The sequence below is a fragment of the Synchiropus splendidus genome, chromosome 16 (genome assembly GCF_027744825.2).
Source record: "Synchiropus splendidus isolate RoL2022-P1 chromosome 16, RoL_Sspl_1.0, whole genome shotgun sequence".
Taxonomy (NCBI): Eukaryota; Metazoa; Chordata; class Actinopteri; order Syngnathiformes; family Callionymidae; genus Synchiropus; species Synchiropus splendidus.
Genome location: NC_071349.1, coordinates 9,789,554 through 9,808,736, shown reverse-complemented (window position 1 = coordinate 9,808,736; position 19,183 = coordinate 9,789,554). Strand labels below are relative to the sequence as shown.

Here is a 19,183-nt window from a genome sequence, read left to right as displayed (position 1 = left end):
TTCAAGATAAGGCAACGTGTGCAACACTGATCTTGGATTGAACTGCCATTTACCTCGGACATTACCTGGTATTTGCTGGTGTTGCCTCATTGGGCCATAACTCAATAATTACTACCGTTATTGTATAATTGATGGCCATTACTTTGCAATTACCATGCAGTAATTCACCTGCCATCATCATGGCGAGTCAATTAGAGTAGACTATTGGCAGATCCATCAATAGCCAGAGATCTGCATTGACATCTGTCGAAGAAAAGCCCCCTGAACACACCTCTTGATCCACCCCTTAACAAGCAGCTAGCTATAGTTGACTGTCGCCCTCAGTGGCACGACAGTTATTTTCAATGAAATAGAATCTGGTAGATTATCCACTCTTTCTTGGGTACCTCCTGGAAGTACCAGGTTGGTGCCCCTTATGCCTTCGGATCTGGCTCAATCCTTCATGGCATCCACTCAAAAGGCGTACCCAATATAGACCCAAACATGTAGGTCCATGTTGAAATGATAACATCACACAGTTGATGGAGATCCATGACATGAATCTGCCGTTCCAGAGATCTGGCGACTGCAGAGGACGAGCCAGTCGGAGTTGAGTTACATTATCATGTTAAAAGTGGACATCAGAAGACGGTATACTGCGGTTACGAAGGGACGGTTATGCTCCGCAATTGATGGAGCAAGGTGCCACGAAACCCACCAGAGCCTGGAGTTGAGAAGAACCCGTCTCTCACCGGAGGAGCGTCAATACTTGTTAGCTCACGGGATGTGCTTATACTGTGGTATGGCTGGTCATGTTGTTGGGACCTGTCCTGTATGTTCTTGTTCTCACCTCGCTCGCTCTGTGCGATGGACAGCAGTGCGCTTCTTCAGGGCACTCACCAGACCACACAGCGCAGACTCCAGAGTTGGTTCCAGTCAGTCTATCGAGATGTTCTCCTGCTTGTCGTCCAAGCCAGACCTGCCAAGATTCCCTTCCAAGCCTCTGAACCCCGGTTTCCAGTCCAAGCCACCGCTCATGAGATCGCCTTGAAAGCCGACGCCTCCCTATCGTGCCATCCAAGCCACAGCAGCCGAGCTGCCCGCCCAAGCTCTCTCAGCCCCTCCAACAAGCCTCCTCCTCCCCTCATCTTCGACGACCATCCGTCCATCAGTGTGCGAAGGACTCCCAGTTCGGTGATGCTTTTTTTTTGTGTATTGTATTTTGATCCGCTGTCTGCCTCCTGTGACTCTAGCATTACTGCGCTTGAGTCCCACTCCGCGTCTCGAACACTTTCAAATTACCAGATTCTGAACTTCCCTCTGAACAAGGACAAAAATTGTACGGTTCCGCTGCCGAAGCTCGTGTTACGAGAGCTGCATTCTTATTTAGCTTACGGTTGGTCTTCCATTGGCTGTAACCGTCATCTGCCCTTCTTCTTTGTCCTGCAACGGGAAAGATTCCCGACAGCTTTTAAAACACTCGTGCTTCGTCTTTCTTCACTATTATGATGCTCAGTTTAAACTCCATCATATCTGGACACCTCAGTGCAGATTAGCATTCTACGTTTACAGTTGAACCTAAACAAGGGGCCGTACAGTTTCGCTTTTTCCTTTTACAGAGACATCCATCTGCTAACTACAAATACCAATGGCTCGAGTCTCAGAGAGAAAGAAATTGTAACAATGTTCAGGCTTCACATGGCAACCCAGACGGAGGAGTAAATCCGAACCCTGCCAAGTTTGAAACAGACCATAGCAACCGCTGGTTTCATGCCAGCTCACTTGGATGTTTACTTCCAAAAAAAGCTGCTCTGACCTTGTCATTTGTAATGCAGGCATTCAATAAGAAATGAGCTACCGAGAGCTGAAGAAGAGGACCCACCAACAGAAAGCGGCAGGTAGAAGTGCTGTGTGCGAGCGGTACATCACTGAGGAGAGTGTATTCATGTGTGTGCGCGGGACAGGATGAATAATTTAACCAGATCCAAACATGAGCGCAGTGTTTTATTATTTAGCTGCACCACATTTAACAGGCGATCACACTCACCAAACCCTCACGGAAATACCAAACTTCAAGTATCGGAAGAGTGATCCGTCCAGATGACTCGGAGTTAATGTCCACAAAGCAGCGAAATAAAAGAGAAAAGAAGGGGAACTTAAAGAAATACGTGGAGCGCAGCACGGATCCAGAAGCTGTGGCGGGGAATCATACAACTTTAATAAATCATCCGCCATGTTTACCTTGCTCCTCAATGTTCTATAGAGTCATGGCAATAAAAATAGTACCTACCGAGGGAACCGCAATGTGCTGAGAGTGAGCGGTTTGTGGTTGGGTCAACTGCTGTTTTACTGTATCCATCCACCCGTGGAGCTCTGGGTACAACTGTGTTTGTCGGAGAAGCTTTGAAAAACAGTAGCAAAGAAATCTTGGCGAAGACCGTGGCTGCCACATTGATGCCTTTCCCCCTACGTTCCATCATGTCAGCATAAAACTATGATATATTAACAACATATTCCTGCGTTCTGACAGCTCCAATTTTTAAATAAATGAACCTACTATGTAAATGTGTTTGTGTTTTTTAAAATCTAATTTCCATTCATTTGGTTAAGTTGAAAAATTCTACACAAAAATATGATTCCATTGTATCAACTATATTGCCCTGTTTTATGATTATTTATTTATTATTATCCTTTGTATCGATTTATTTCTTATAAATAAAATGACAGATATTGTGTGCCTCTAAATTCTAATGACTTAATGATCTTAAATTTCTTCTTATTATATTTTTCCATTTGTCTTACAGTATATATAATCATAATAGTAATACTATTATTATTAATAATAATATTAGTAACAATAATGACAATAATGATAACAACAACAATAATAACAATAATAATAATAATAATGAGAATATTCTTGGCAAATATATTATTGCTTGTATATATTTTTCAATTTGATTCTGCAGACAAATGCATTTTCTGAAAATTAAAAAACAGAAAAAACTACATTGTTTCTTTATTTCAAATAATTCATAAATAGTGAGTTATAATAACAATATAATTCTCACAGGACAAATAAATAAACACATAAAATTGAATCTAAAAATGTTTTAATACACTTAAGTTGGTATTTCGTGCAATTTCATTACATTTTAGCTTGAATAATAACTATTACATGGCCACTTCCTATTTCCACTGTGTAGAGAAACACTAGGGAAAAGTCAATCGTGTTTTCCATAAATATAGTTTCATGATTCTCAGGAGAAAAGAACCTCAGTGTCACACAGAGGAAGTCGCTGTGCCACCAGCGAGCTGTTGAAACCGCTTAAGTCCTGGGTGGCGCAGGTTGTCCCAAATGTTCACTGGCATGCCTCGAGGTGCTGGGTGAAGCAGACAAGCAGCAGAACCAACTATGCTCGCATGCATGACGTCGAACAATGATAAATCCAACCTTCAGATTTCTCTCCTGCGCCGACTGGAATCATCGCTGCTGGTGTTTTCCGCCGGCTTTTAATTCTATCAGCGCTTTCTCACCAGCCGTATCCAGCTGGAATTCCTCCTCTGGTGTGGGAGCTAATGAGGTGCGTCTGGACTTTTCTTTGCTAATAAGAGGTAATATCAGCGTTTGCTATTCACATGCAGAAACAACGGCACGCTGAATGAAATACATCGCTCGTATACAGCACCGCTGGAATGTTATCTTACACTAGAAAAGCAAGGCGTTTGAGAAACACATCACCGAGTGCTGGACAGCACACAATTTACTGTCTGATATCTCAACACAACTGCCACAAAAAAAGGTCTTGAGCAGCTGGAATTCCAAATATATGAATATTGATTTGATAGCAACATACCAGAGGACCTTTCATTGATCGATTTGCTGCCTCTCCAGTGGAGTTGCGAAGCCACAAATACGGTTTATGCGATCAATTGACTGTAATGCATGTTATTTATCTCAATTCTTATTCTGTATTTTGTCAGTCCTGGAGCGCTCTTATTGATTTAAGCCTTTTCTCAAATGCAGTTTTACTAATGGTGACATCTGAGTCAGTGTTCACAAACTTTGTCACGTATTGTGCTATTTTTTTTCGGTCCGAATTCTCCCAAAAGAAACTCAAGATAGTGTTTATTCACTGTATATTATCATTAGAACTGTAAATATTCAGCACTTTGACACACAAACAAAGCAAAAAGTAACACAAATATAAACACACCCTGCTGGCCTCCCTGTGTTTGTTTGTTTGTGTGCACACAAATACGCGCGCGAGTGATCTGTATTTAACCTAGATGATTAACAGGCTGCTATTGATAAATATGTGACTCCCGAGCGGCACGGCGCACACTGAGAGCTTTTTAAATAGAGATCCAGAGAGAAGAAATTGAACAGATCTAGTCGGAGTTTTCAGAGACAAAAGCACTGTTTGGATTGGATCAGTTTTTCCTCATGTTAAATAAGTGTCACTGATCTTTAACAGCAGCTAAGATTGTTAGAACCTGGATAAAACGTTGGTGAAAAATGACTAGTCGATGCTAGTTTTGTTGCTGCCATGTTCTTTGCGCCGCAGCGATTTCAGGAAGTAGCATAGTATCTGTAGCATCTGTAGGAGGAGCCAGTAGACTGACTCCTCCCACTTCAAAATTGTCATGAATATTAAAGACTATTATCGACTTTCATCACAACTGAACCTAAAAACCTGTGCAAACATGAGCAGTTCTTCACCACTTTGGAGCCAAAACCTATCGCATATATTTGGTCCTCGGGAGCAAGACTAGAGTAATCGATGAGTGATGAATAACTCACTGCAAAATACGACTCACAGGGAGGAGTTGAAGTCATATCCCACCCAACAAGTCCAGTCGTGTGCGAGCAAAAGGAGGTCAGTGAAGTCACCACGCATACTGCTTAGTTCCTCGGCTGACGCTAATGTTCCTCGCTGTACTCTTCAATATCAAAAGCCAGATTTAGTTTGGCTCTCTCTGAATTCCTCGCCCACACTTCAGAGTGTAGTCAACAAATAAATAATTTCCCCTAATGCTCTTGTAGTTATTTCCGTTGCATTCTCTGGAAAGAAACAGGGATTTCAAAAAGTCTTTTTCCGAACATCTAAACGTGTCACGTCACATTCGCCGGCACTTAATCTGAGACAGTTTTGAAAATCGCGGCGTGTTTACGTCCAGACCATGGTGTTTCATGTTCTTTTTTTTTTTATCTGTTTCCTCTTACATTACGCTTTAAATCTCCAGTGATAGACTTCTCATTAGGCTGTGATTCGTAACATCCTCAAATTACAAGGATCCACCGCGGCAACGCTCTGGTGAGCTGGCCTCTGCACTTTGGCAGAGATGGATATAGATTCAGCCTTATCTAATGAAGCTTTGGCAAGCGTTCAAATCAGCAGATCTCTTCATCTCCCGCCCTCCTACTGAGTCTTTCTGCTTTCATCCCACTTCCCCTCGCTTCGCTCGCTCCCTGTTTAGAGCCTTCAAATACATTGTTTTATGTCTTACACGACCAAAGTTCTCCAGCGCAACATTTTTCATTAGCATGGGAAGTTCACTGGCTCCCAGTTTCTGTGTTCAAATCCATTTCTTTAGTTGCATTCTGCCTGCTATTTGGATGCTTTGCAGTTACTTAAGTCATTGCTGTTGTTGAGATATTTTTGGTTGCCTACATAACGCAGAGGAAAAATATCACGCATTTAGATTTTAAAAATGACAACAAAGTTATACAGCATGAACTGAATTAGATGTCCATTATTATTATAACTTATCAAATAATAATACTACAATTGAAAATAATAATTACATTAAATAATAAATAAAACATAAGTAGATAGATAACACTAAATTATATATGATACATTGTATAGATAGATACTAAATATATATTGTAATGTAATGTATTATATGTTTTTGAATGAACAAAGTAGAGCATGAAGAAATGCAAATTAAAAGCATGAAAAAAATGGAAAAATAGTCACTTTTTTTATACAGAGATAGGTTTGTATGGAGCTGTAAGAAAGCCATAAAAATATCGGAGTAAATTATTTAAATCAGAAAAATAAAGAAATAAAATGGCAGGTCAGTGAACTGGCTGGAAGTAGTGAGTCGAGTAACAGTTCTAACTCAATGCTATGGCCACATTTTACGTCCAACAGAAACAGATTTGACATCAAAACTCAGCAGGTTTCTGAAAAGATGACCCAGAAGTCAACAGTGTTTTGTGACTTTGATCTGAAGAATCCACCATTTTGGCCCTTATTGACCATCGTACCTAAAGTCGCATCTCATGCATAGCAAGTTGTCTCTGTCTAATATCTATTTTCTCATTAAAATCTCTTCATAATAAATGTGGATGACCTGCAGGAAACCGGCCTTTGTAGTGAAGATTTCAGGATTGTTGTTTGATTTTGAACAAGGAAGCGGCAGTGGAGAAATGGGCACAGAGGAACAGACTTGAGAGAAAGAGTGAATAAACCCACACTGCCGGCAGCACAGAAGACAGACAGAGATGAAACCTTATACTTATGAATCACATTGCTCAATAAGAAATGAGGCAGTGAGAGAGAACAGAATGGAGATGAAGATTTGAAACTGACCACAGGCAGAAAGACAATGGAAAGAGATAGCATCAAGCAGAACAGGAGACTCGGAGGAATCGGAGAGGGGAAAGAGCGTGGAGGGAAGAGACGGCAGTTATGAAGCTGCACCCATCATGTTGGCAGAATCGCAGCCATATAAAAGGAAGAGGAAGGTGGGAATGTGCAAACCGACAGAGCATGTTTATTTATACTGCAAAAGGGCATGTTGGGAGCCACTGAGTAGTTTGTCATTCAGTGAGAGATATCTCGAGGCTTCCATACCAGCCAATATATGATATTAATATGAGAACTTTCAGAATCTGGCAGCTCATACCAGCCGCATATAAATTAGAACCCCAATAAAACTAGACATTTTTTAATAGTGTTAAGACAGAAACAGCACTAGAACACTTAATAATGGTATGATGAGAAGAATGAATAATAATACAAATCAGAATGAAAATGATTCCTTTAAAAATACTTTTAATGAAAATAAAGATTGAAGATTTCGCGTTCATATATATACATATATATATATATATATATATATATATATATATATATATATATATATATATATATATTACTGCTTAATGTTTATTAGCAATTACAGATTTGAATTAAAATACTAGAAAAAATATTATTAAAAACATGAACATTGTCTTAAAGTAAAAAACTTCATAGGAAATAAATATATTAATACATTGGTACATTACATTTGACAAAACAAATAAATAATAGAAATAATAAGCAGAAAAGAAAAGAGGTACTGTGTTCCCCAAATAATATAATATTAATAAATAATAATAATACAATGAACAGCAAAGAATACATTCAAGAAAAATGAAGAATATTTCAAACATAATAGACTCAAAGTAATGAATCCCGAAATATGACCATCAATGAGGAAATATACATGGACATATGGGGAAATAAAGCCATATATGCGATACTGTTAAATACAAATATTCTCTGAAATTTATTTAAAAATAATATGAGTACAACTAAAAGTACATATATATAATTAAGAACATGACAGTATGTAAAAATAAATGAACTGAAGGATTAGAAAGGTCACCGTCAAGAGCCTTTAACAATTGTTTTCTGTGATGTGACTCGGTGTCACGGATGGATTCCAATATCTTAACTCATGGTGACAACACATAAAGCCTGAAGAAACAGCAGACTAGGTCGCAGCCATTTCCTCACCCAAACTGTCAAACTAGTAGGTGAGAGAAGAGAAGTTTAGCGATTGATATGAAGGACGGAAATGAAAAAAAAGAATCAGAGGTAGAGGAAGGAGATTTGGAGAGCAAGAAAAGTGACTCTAGGAAGAATGCAGTCTCTGACTTAATATCGGGTTGAAATGTGCTCCAGCGTTGCCAGTGAGAGGTTCAAGTGCGGGGGAAGTCTATCATAAACTGCACTTGAGAACTGATCACACTTGAACTAGCAAAATAGATTTGGCTGATATACAACGACGGTCACAGTCAAGGACTGGGGCAGCATTTATTTCAGCAGAAAAGACACAGTATAAGGGTCGTGAAATGGCCTGAATAGCAGCTGAGTGTAATGTGAAATGTGATTTAGCACCACACTAAACAGATCAACCAAGGCTGAGAAACAATAGACACTCCGGCAGGAAGGCGAAGCCAGGAATCTGCAGAGATCTACAACGCTTTAACTGGCAGAATAAAAGACATTTAACACTTAAAGTATTGAAGAAATAATGTACCCCATAATTTCATCTGTAGTCATGAAAGTTATTTTTGGTGAGCCTTCGAGGTTTTTTTTTTTTTTTTAACATGAGCAAATCTGGCTACTCTCACATCCTGCTTCACACAGTTCATTTCCTGCGACGGCCTGAGGTCAAAGAGCAACGCGTTGGAGACTGAACAGATTTAAAGCCGTGAGTCATTGTTTATCTCAGATATTAACCTCTTTTTTCCCGGATTGGCTTCAGAGCAAGCGTTCCTTCGGTGCTCCTCTAGTCTACAAATGTAAATTCACTTTTACTTGATAGTTTGAATCATTCTTTTGTTGTGCCTCAGACAAACAGTAAAGATACTCTGTTGTCTTGTTCACAGTCAGAACCGTAACTACACCACAGACACATTTCTGAGGCTGGAAAGTCACAACTTTTGGGACTTTTTGCTGCTCAGTGCCCACCATGCCTCCCTAAGATGCATCGCAGAAGATCACAGATCCTAGTTCCATTTTTTTAAATCTGGACGCTCTCAATAATGATATTTGATCATTGTAGCATTAGTCAGACCAAGATTAAGTCTTTGTTTTTTCGCGTTGAGACGCATTTCTCTTCAGAAACTTTACAAAGCAGGCGCAGTCGACAGATTCTGTTGTGGCTCGGGATTTAAAAAAATAAAAAATACTTAAAAAAAAATACCCCATCACTCTTGCTATAACCTTATTTTCAATGGAAAAAAAAACAAGCGCTCGATCTAAAGAAGAACATTAAGAACATTACCGTCAACAGGCGTCCGCCAGCGACATAATGGAAAGCTAAGATGCCCCAAATTCGGCCAGAACAACAAGGCGGTCTCTTTTTAGTAAAGCTTTGAAAAGAAGGGCGGGAAAAGCACGTCAAGATCCAACGCCCTCTGCAGGCAGGGGTGTCAAACTGGTTCCCAAAATGGCCGACAAAACCAGAAGCACCAGACAGTTGAACAACAAACACCCTTGGTGCTCCTGTTTGGAACCGAAATCTGCACCTACGCGGCTCTTTTGGGGCTCAGTGTGGCACCCTTGCCTTAAAGGACCAAAACGCCATCTGTTTCATTCAGAAACTGTTTAATTCAAATGTGTCTCAGTTTCAAATTCACCGTAAATTTTAATAGTTCTATATTTAGTGTGTGAACCACTAGCAGCACCTTCAGAATTCAATAGCAATAAATACGTATCACTGAAAGGGACCTATTGCAGTGCTCCAGTGGGGTCCGATATCATTATAAAAGCCCCTTAAATAAGCTGGATCGCGCCCCTTTAAGAAGCTTACCGTGCTGCCTCACACATGCTAGCTTTAGTGTGGTTTAACGGAAAGAAGCTGATCACTACGTTGATCCACGAGGCGTCCAGCTAGTTAGTTTCAACCTCACCGAGAGGCACAAACCGGTGAAACCGGTGGGTTAGGAGCATGACTATTAAACAGCATGTCGAACCTATTTGCATTTCCTCACATGCGCTAACAGCCTCACGTCCTTCCCGTCATCCCTTTCTAACCGAGAATCTCACTGGGGCCGGCAAAGGAAGAGGATGAGGTAAGATCGGTGACCCGGGCCCAGGCGGCCTTCTGCGGGTATCGCTGCCAAACTCCCTCTGGTGAGCGTGTGGTCTTTCAACAGGAGAGAGAGAGCGGGCGCACACACACACTCACACAGCTAAAGGAGATTAGCACACACTCATACTCACATTCATAATCTGCCAGGGAAGGAGGTAAAGAGGAGGTTAATGGAGGAAAGCAGGAGATGAGAGGAAGAATACATTTGCTGTGATGGACGCCAAGATGAGGGGAGAGGGGGTGCAAAATGAAAAAGATGTTTGTGCAAAACTTCTTATGAACAAAAGACGGTCGAAATGTGGAAAAATAAACACCCAGGAAGGTGAGTACAATAGAGAAATCCCAGAGTTCCACTGGGGTCTCTGGGGGCTTCCAGGAAGTGGATGGTGTGAAGGTTAAAGCCATATGTCTTCTTCCACCTGACGTTCACTCTCCTCCCTCGCAATTCGTCAATCCACCCTGAACTCCTTGGACTTGCGCTCTTCACTCATCCCACCGTCTCCTCCCATTTTATCCACCGTGCCACTTCCACTCTCTCTCTCCCGTGCATTCATCAATGTCAGCTTAAAAGGGAGGACGACTGTCGAACGTCGATCTGCCTTTTGCAGCTCCAGATTATTTTATGTTCTCGACGACTGGGTCTCAAATACTTTCTGACAGAGGAGAGAGCCACGCTAACAGACCGAGGAAAAATATAGAGCCACTAAGAGTTTTAAAATGCAAGTAATCTCACTCTGAGGGAGAGGTTCGGATTTCACTTAGTCGGGGACTGAAGGCTCCTTTGTGCTCCCTACAAGCCCGACGTCACTGTCACTGACCACATAATTCTGTGCATTCTGTAGGTTGGTATTGCTGTTCACCAATATATCCACCAGGGGATGCAGCTCAGAGTTGAGAGAATATGACAACAGCAAATTCCAAAACAAACATGGCGACTGTGGAAGAAGTATTGATAACCTACATCTTGCACAAAAGAGAAAAAAGTAGGCAGCGTTGTAGGAGGCGGTGGTTGGAGATACTGTTAAATATATCTTAACTAGAGGACGGAGAATTCTATGTCTTCTTCATGTCTCATTAGAGCTACGTATCGAGTAGTAACAGCAACACTGCCCCCTGTGGTTTCCGGTGGTATTGCTTCATTTGGTCCGTATCCGTAAGCTTTGTGGAAACACGCAGATATACGGAGAAAAGGGACGCGGAAGGCTCCGTCCGTACATTGATCCAAATGTTGCGGTTGGATTTCCAAGTCGGAAGGTGGGAGAATCCTCACCACTCTGAGTAGTCAAAGCAAGATGGCTTCCTTGAGCGTAAACAACTCATTCTACAAATTTGTGTATCCTTTTCGTCCTGCAGGTTTTCTAGTTGCAGACGGAGGAAGTACTCATCACAAAGTTGTTTATATCCAGACAAGGTGTGTCTGTGGATTGGTTTTCAGGATGTCAATATCTACAACATTCCAGCAATATTAAAATTGATATCTAGTTTTGTTAGTGCTGCAGTTTTCAGTCTGTGAAATCCAAACTAATATTATTATTCATTAATTCAACCACTTGAATGGAATGAGGAAAAGAGCAATGACTTTTAGTACAGCGAAACAACAGAAGCAGTACTCCGTCTTTCAGATAACAAAAGGATTGCAACAAAGCTTATTCATCACAAATTATTAGTACCACCTACTGTAACTATCTATAACGGAAGGGCTTTAGCAAGCTATTGCCTGACTCTCCCTGTACAAAGAATGCATTTCTGTAACTGGAAAATCCAATCGGATATTATTTGCGCTTCTTAAAAAGAAGGTAACCTCAGTCACGAACTAGGGAAACCTGATAGAAGAGAGCAGGAAAAAGCACAGCTGCAGTCTTGGCGGGGGCAAAGGTATCAGTGAACCACACACATTGCCCACCGCCAGCACAAAAGACAAGAAGAGAGACGCTCGCAGACGGGAAGCTATCTCAGGCAGCACAACACTGTCTTGGATTTACACTTTTATTTGCACTCAAAACATGAAAAAGGATTGTGTGCCAAACCTAAAAAAGCGCCCTTCTCAAAGATGGCTTGTCATTGTGCCGCAAAGCCAATCTGGAATCCCGCAGTCATTCTTTTCTAAGACCGAAGCCGCGACAGCTTCAGGCCATGATTATATCAGGGTAGCTGATAAAATCGCTACATGCATGTGCATGCATATTCATAAGAAAGTGTGTGATCAGGGCTATTGTCAGATCGGATTTCCTGTTGCCGGAAGCGTCCTGTCCTCTGTTACATAAGTCAAAGGGATCCATACGGTCAAAGTGTGAATCTACAGTCTAATTCCCATTGAATTCTGTCATTTGCATTTCAAGGGTAAAACAGCATCACAGGCATGAGCTCATAATTAAAACTGTACATCCCGAATGAAGAGCGCGAGAGGCAATTCCCATTCTCCGATATTATCCCTTTTTCTCGCCGCTGCTGTTTGTTCTTTCGTCTTTCTCGCTGAGTTCAGCAGTCCGCCTCATCCCAGAGGGCGTTATCGAGGTTGGGAGATCTAACAACCAGCTGAGAGGTAAAGAGAGAGAGGTGCGTTTGCTGGGTGTCAAAGACGGAGAGGGGGAGCGGGTGAGGGGCGGGTGGGCAGTCGTGGCTTAGCGTAAAGCTGATTTGATGTTGAAGATGAGCTTGTTTGATGTTGAGAAAAATCTGATCAGACATTCACGTAAATATGCGATATCCCTTTCTGGATTCCCCTCAAAGTCTTTTCCAGCCCGCCAACAGGCACGTGAGTCCAGGGAGAGAGAACGTCCTTTGTTTCATTTTAAGAGTTTAAGGTTTTCGTCTCTAGGAATCTCTTGGTTTGTCTCCGGCGTCTAGGCCTTTCACTGCAGTGTCATCTCCATTCTAGCTTCACAATATTCAACGTCATGTTAGAACTGAGACTCCAAGTTAAATCCACAAATTGTTGACCACATGACCCCACAAGGATCAGCTCTGGTAGTCTTCCATCTTCCCGTATCTCAGTCTAGGTTCCCTCCTAAAGTGGGATTTTGCCCCCCCATGTTGAGATTATCTCAGTGCTGAACCCGGCTGGTCGTCCTCTCACAACATCCAAAGTGCTCATTCTCCACCTGGATGTCATCGATTGTCTTCTCCACCTCCAACATTGGTTGGTCTAATGTTGTCCCTCCTTTCCAAACCAATGTTTTCCCCAACCTTTTTCTCCACATGAGGAGTATCTTCAGAGTGTTGGAGGCGAGAGTGAGCATCACATGTCCTCAACAGTCCCGAAGGGGATGAGTCCTTGACTTGAAACTAGTAGTGTCATGGGTCACACTTATGGACCAAAACAATAGAAAACCCTCTGATCCAAATCTCCAAAAGCACAACCCTGCAACCTATTCCTAGTTTTGTCTCAGACCTGACAGCACCACAACCAAAGTTTCAAGGTCACTGATCTGACTACTAGAGCATGTGTAAGTCTGACATGTCAGACTTTTTTCTCCTTCCAGTTCTGTATCAGCTCCACCTGAGGAAGAGACGCTCCAATCTGACCTAGTTCTGAACTAAGGGGCGGTCGCTTATCTCCCCTATATATGGCAAAGGACTGACCTCCTCCCCACCTCTTTATTTCACAGGTATTTTTTTGCAATTCCCATGTTGACATGGGAACAAATCCCACACAAAGATGTGAGCAACCTGGTTGGTATGACCACATCGACTCACACACTTGGTTAAGATCCACATTCAGGTGATACTACTGTACAAATGCTTTATTGTGGGAGGCTTTTTCAGCTCCTTTCTCTGTGAAAACTGAAAGGCGAAATGGGAACACAGCCGAGAGGAAGACTCATCCAAAGGAAAGATAAGGCTAATGAAATGAATAACTTTGATGCTCATGACGAATGTGTCATCGGGAGATGTGGGGGCATTCTTGACCTTTAATTACAGAAACACACGGCCTGGGAACATGAGTTGAGGCTGACTCTAAGAACTATTCAGGATTTACTGTCATTCCTACACAATTTGTTGGCTGGGAAATGAGTGAATCAAATGAGACTTAGCAGCTGAGGCGGAAGGTATGGATGGTTTTGATCCTAGCGGTATCAAAAATCCGGAATTGACCTCTATGGTTTGGGCTCAGCAAGAGGGGGAATCGAGAATGTTTGCCATGGTAGATGCAGGAGACACCCGGTAAGGTTCGAGAATAACTAGGGGGGCTTTGGCTTTGGCAAAGCCTGATGGGAAAAGGAGAAGTAGAAATGTGCACTTTGTACAGCTAATTCAGAGGTTAAAAGCGCGTCATAAACCAGAAAAAAAAAATCCCAACCAACAGAAGTACTTTACAAACCAGTAATAGTCATGGAAAAATAAAAACGTACCATGAGATGTAAACGCTGATGAGATCCCTTCTAGAATCACATGTTACCGTGGCGATATCATCGATGAGGTGCAGGTCAAAGTCTTCAGTCGGGGTCACCTCACTGGAAAAAAAAAAAGAAAAAGACTCGCATCATGAATTAGTTCAAACTGAGAACGTATTTTCAATAGGATCCACACAAGGGGTTAATTGTGGGTGCCTGTTTTTGAGTTGAAAGCAAGAACCTGCTGGACTTGAACAGTAATGGCCATTGATCTCCTGACACCTCCTTCCTTCCTTCCTCGCATCCTTTTGCCCTTCGTCCCCCCCCCCCCCAGCTTTTCTTCATCTCTCCACCAACCGTTTCTTTTCATCCCCTTCTTCCATTTGAATTTCTCCCCCTGCTCCCCTGACCGTGCTTAACTTCGCCCCTTCTTCCCCATTTCTTTCAGCGAACCTCCTTCAAAGGATACAGGACAAGGCTGAAACAACGGCTGCCTTCTATCCCAGCTGAGCCAGCAGGGCGGCGAGCGGAGAGGAAGGAGGAGATGAAGAACGAGGGCAAAGAGCAAAGCCGGGCATTCGTTTCAGAAGACCTCAACTTTCACAAGAGGCCATGGTCAAGCATGTAGGGTCCGGAATTTCAGTTGAGAAAATGAAAAACAATGAACAAGACAAGATCTGTAGACAGATACAGGAGGGATTTGGAGATTGCTCTCGCATTAATAATGTAAGCTCGCTTGTGCCTCGCATTAGTAGACATCACACAAGTGCAAACACAGCAAACAAACACACTCACAGCGCACCAATAGTGAAAAATCTGCTTGCAGAAGCAGCATTTCTGGAGACCATTTCATCTCTCACCTTGAATTATGCAATAATAAAAGTACATTTTATTCATAAGTGTGTTTGGTCCACGATGCAGCAACAGAAAAAGGTGACTAGAAGCAGAACAGTGGAGACAGTAATCCAGGTCTGAGTCTGGATTTTGAGAGTTGAAGGTATGTTGTAGGTTATGAATGTGAGGAGGAGGAGTTTTTTCTTGGCTTTACCGGACACCAGTGGGGTGCTACAGGATGTCGGTGTGGTGGAATGTTGATATGTGGCTGTCCGTCGATAGACATCTGTGGATGCTAAATGTGGATCTTCAGTTTCTACTGAAGAATTGGAATTACAGGAAGTGGAATGAAATCCATATCTATTAAGAGGAATTATTAATATCATAACACAGATGATAGTTTTTTAAGTCTGTATCCAGGAGATTTAAGTCTCACAGAATCTATTAAAACCACATGAAGAGGACAGGTGTGAGTCTGTTAACATGCAATATACGTAAAAGACCAAGTCACCCGAGGACTTTATCTCACTCGCCCGGAACCAAGGAAGCATTTGATGGTTTTGCCTTCAAAATAACTTGAAAAGTTATTGAAAAGAGAAGCGGCACAAGGATTAAAACATTCCATTTTGTGGGTGATTTCGATAACCATCTGGATCCAGGAGTTTTTATGTATTTGGTTGATGGTGTTGGAGGTGGACTGCTGCTGCTTGCATTGCGCTGCTCTTCTAGTTTTCAAAGGTTTTCACTTAAAGACTTGAGAAATTACACTCAAATTATACACAGATCTGTGAAGCATTCTGGGAAATGAAGTATTTCCCCTCCATTATCCATCATTTTAATGTATAATTTTAATCTATGTAAAAAAGTTCTCTAGAAATGAACCACATACTATACTTCACACTGGCCCTTTATTTATTTATTTTACTTTTTCTGATATTGTTCTCTATATGGGGGAATATTGATATAAAAATAGGGACCCGCAGGAGAAAATGTAAACTTTTTTTTTGCTCTAAAAAACTAAAAACACATGCAGGACGGAGTGATATTGTATGACACAATGTTAATGCTCGCACATTACACTGACCTTGACAAGAGAAGGGGATTTTGCTCTTCAAGGTCAATATTGAGTCTCTATCTTATACTTCCAAGATTTAAAGTGACAACAATGAAACGCAGTGCACTGCGGACTGGAGTGTAGATATGAAATCAACAATCGAAGCATGAGTTATCGAAGTTTGAATCCTGCTGAGGTGTCACTTCACTAAAATAAATTCCGGGCCGCCTGCTTTCACTCAACCGTCGCGGTTGAATTAGAAGCAAAACAAAACTTCCCAGCGCATCGCCACAAGTAACCTGCCACAAACACAACAGCCTGCAGCCAACACACTCTGTAGAGAAAGACCTGCTCTCTTAAACAACCGCGTGATGAGAATGGCATTCTGGACACGGTCCCGGTTCATTCCCCGTCACTGCCGCACCGACAACTCAACCGAGCCCAATTTGTTTTGTCTGGAACTTTACTTTTACGGAACATTTATTCCCGGCGTATAATGCAAATGACTCAGTGAATAGCATGAATGATTCATGATTAATGGGAATATTCACTTATTTATGGAATCCTTTAAAACGTTGTGGCGCTCGGGCTTTGACCCTGAAAAAGTGTATCTGGAACTGTTTAATGGAAGGGGATGCTTGCGCAGCTAAAACAGTCAGAGATGCTTACGTAACTTCGGAGTACTTCTGCTGCGTTTAAAGCGACGTTTCCAGGTGAATTTATTCCATTTTCGGTACAAATGACAGCGTTAAATGACTAGAATTTCGGCATATATCCATCTTCATGGGGCTATTTAGAGCAAACAAAAAATGCAAAGTCAGCAAAAAAGCATGATCCAGATCCCATTGTTACATAGAAGTCTTTGTATACGATCTTCTCTTTCCAATTCCCTCGAGCAAAGGCAAGTGTCTCGGGCTAATGAGCCTCCTTCCCCAAGGTGAAGCAGCATTTACTCAGTGTGCGCTTGGCGAGAGCGAATATATCCTTTAATGAGGCCGGGGCCCTGGGTGAAATGCCACTGTAACTTTTCTCATCACGAGTGCTTGATGGTGATGATGAAAGCTGCGAGTATCCCCACGCGAAACAAACCTCTCGTCGCGTTGGTCTGCGAGAAAGAATTACTTTCAATAATTTAATATGTTACGCAACAACAAAAAAGGAGCTGCAGGAAGGAGACTTCGCGGATAAGTTTGCGGTTCTCGGGAAGACAGCAAGAGACGGTCCTCGGTTTCTCTGACTGAAAAGCTAGGCAACAGAATAAGCTACAACTTGATGTATATTTCAAACAAAACGCTCAAATTTTGAGTTGGAGATTATTTGAAAACAAAGTGTTGTGCAGCAGTCTTGGCAAAAACAAACCTCCGGTTCTTCTGGCAGGTCACAGACTTTCAAAGCAACTGAGCAACATATTTGTTTCTACCTTGCTCGGTTGGCTTGGGACACCTCACCAGCAAGGCGTCCAGGCCAGAGCGGCACCAGCCTCCTCACCTGGCGAAGTTCTACTCATAGCCTCTCCCAGGTGACTAGGCTCCTTAGAGAGAGCATATTTTTCCCACCTCCAAAATTCAGAATCAGCTGTGTTGCTGGTAGTATCCATATAGTTTGCTTATGCTTTTAACAGGAACGTGGCGGAGAAACAAAGGAGCTTATTTGCAGGAGGTTTTGATCCTGATGGACCTCAGAGTCCATGTCCAGCTCTCTTCAGAGTTCGAATGTCCTCCCAGGATGGGAGTCTTCAGCCAGTTACCGCTGATACAGAGCACTCTAAATCTTTTAGAAGTTGCAGCAGCGTACCAGATGCTGATGGAGGAGCTGAGGATTGGACAGTACAGGCTTACGAACTACCACTGGATTTGTGAACTTCTTCATCTGCCATCACATTCTCTATCTGGCACTCACTGCACAGTGATTCTTGCTAGCCTAACCAGCTAGCTTTGGCTTCGCTCTCATGCTTGTGGAATAAATGAAATCCCTGGCTCTATGACACAACTTCTTACAACAAAACAAAGCATCAGTTGCCTCTTGAACACTCGGGAATGTGCGACGACAAACTCAATATTTGCTTAAGCATTTCCTATATTTTAAGCAGTGAGAAACCCGCCCAACAACCTGTCCAGAATTCGCTCAGCTCGATGTTTACTGTGTACATGAAAGTGCCCACTGGAAACTTTTTATGTCTAACCATGTTTTGTTTCACTATTTCAACAGCATACAGATACATCAAGGAGACATTCTAATGTATATATCTGAGGAGTTGCAGCTGGATTTAAAGGGAGGTTTGGATACTGCGATATGGTCTAGAGCAGGGGATCTCGGGGCCCACCTTTCCCACAACAAATGGGGCCCATTCAATAGAACGGATTCGTGACTCTTGATTTCATTTGTGATCAATAACCATATTCAGTCTACTCACACGTAAACAAACTAAAACCTTGTGAAATGACTTGAAACCATGTGATCATCGCAGAACCAGGTGCAAGTCATATTCATCAAATTTACTAAAGAAAGAAAAAAATAATAATAATCTTGATGTCAACTGTCGAGAAAATTGGAAAAACAGTAAAATTCGGAATAAAATAAATATAATAAAACCATGTCTAAATATCATAAAATAAAAAATAATATATTTTATTAAAACTTCAAAGAAGATATAAGTGAAGTGTAAATGAAAGTATGGCCATAAAATGTTCTAATTCATTTTCAAAACTGCTTCAAAAGGTGCTTCCATGAACAGTTTTTATGGTTGGGGAGGCGGCATCACTTTCTTTATCTTTTTTTCTTCTCAAGAACTTCTCCATAGTTGGTAACTGTCACAGATTTGCAGCTTCCAAGTCAATTCAGTGACTCACTACTGCCACCATACTACTGCTCATGTAGGATCTTCAAGATAGGTTGAGCTGCGGGGAGGCGCTGGCAGTGGCGACCCCTGATGCAGCAACCCCTACAAAACTGTACATAATATCGCCGGCACTTGGCAACAGACTCACATGCAATATGGATGTCGACAAGAATCATCCTGAAGGATTCAAATCTCTAAAGCTTCTTAGCAGTTCCCCACTGAACGGGAGGTAAAAGTGCTACAATCACAAACACCGTATTCATG

At 41.9% G+C, this 19,183-nt stretch overlaps 1 protein-coding gene across 1 annotated transcript in view; it reads right to left on the bottom strand.

The window, feature by feature from the left end:
- The window catches only part of LOC128746937 (leucine-rich repeat and fibronectin type-III domain-containing protein 5-like), an 80,773-nt gene that overhangs the window by 28,220 nt on the left and 33,370 nt on the right, over positions 1–19,183 (bottom strand). Inside the window, exon 2 of the mRNA XM_053844306.1 lies at positions 14,211–14,312. Within this exon, the coding sequence (XP_053700281.1) occupies positions 14,211–14,213 (3 nt within the window). The 5' untranslated portion in view covers positions 14,214–14,312. The remainder of the gene's footprint in view (positions 1–14,210; positions 14,313–19,183) is intronic.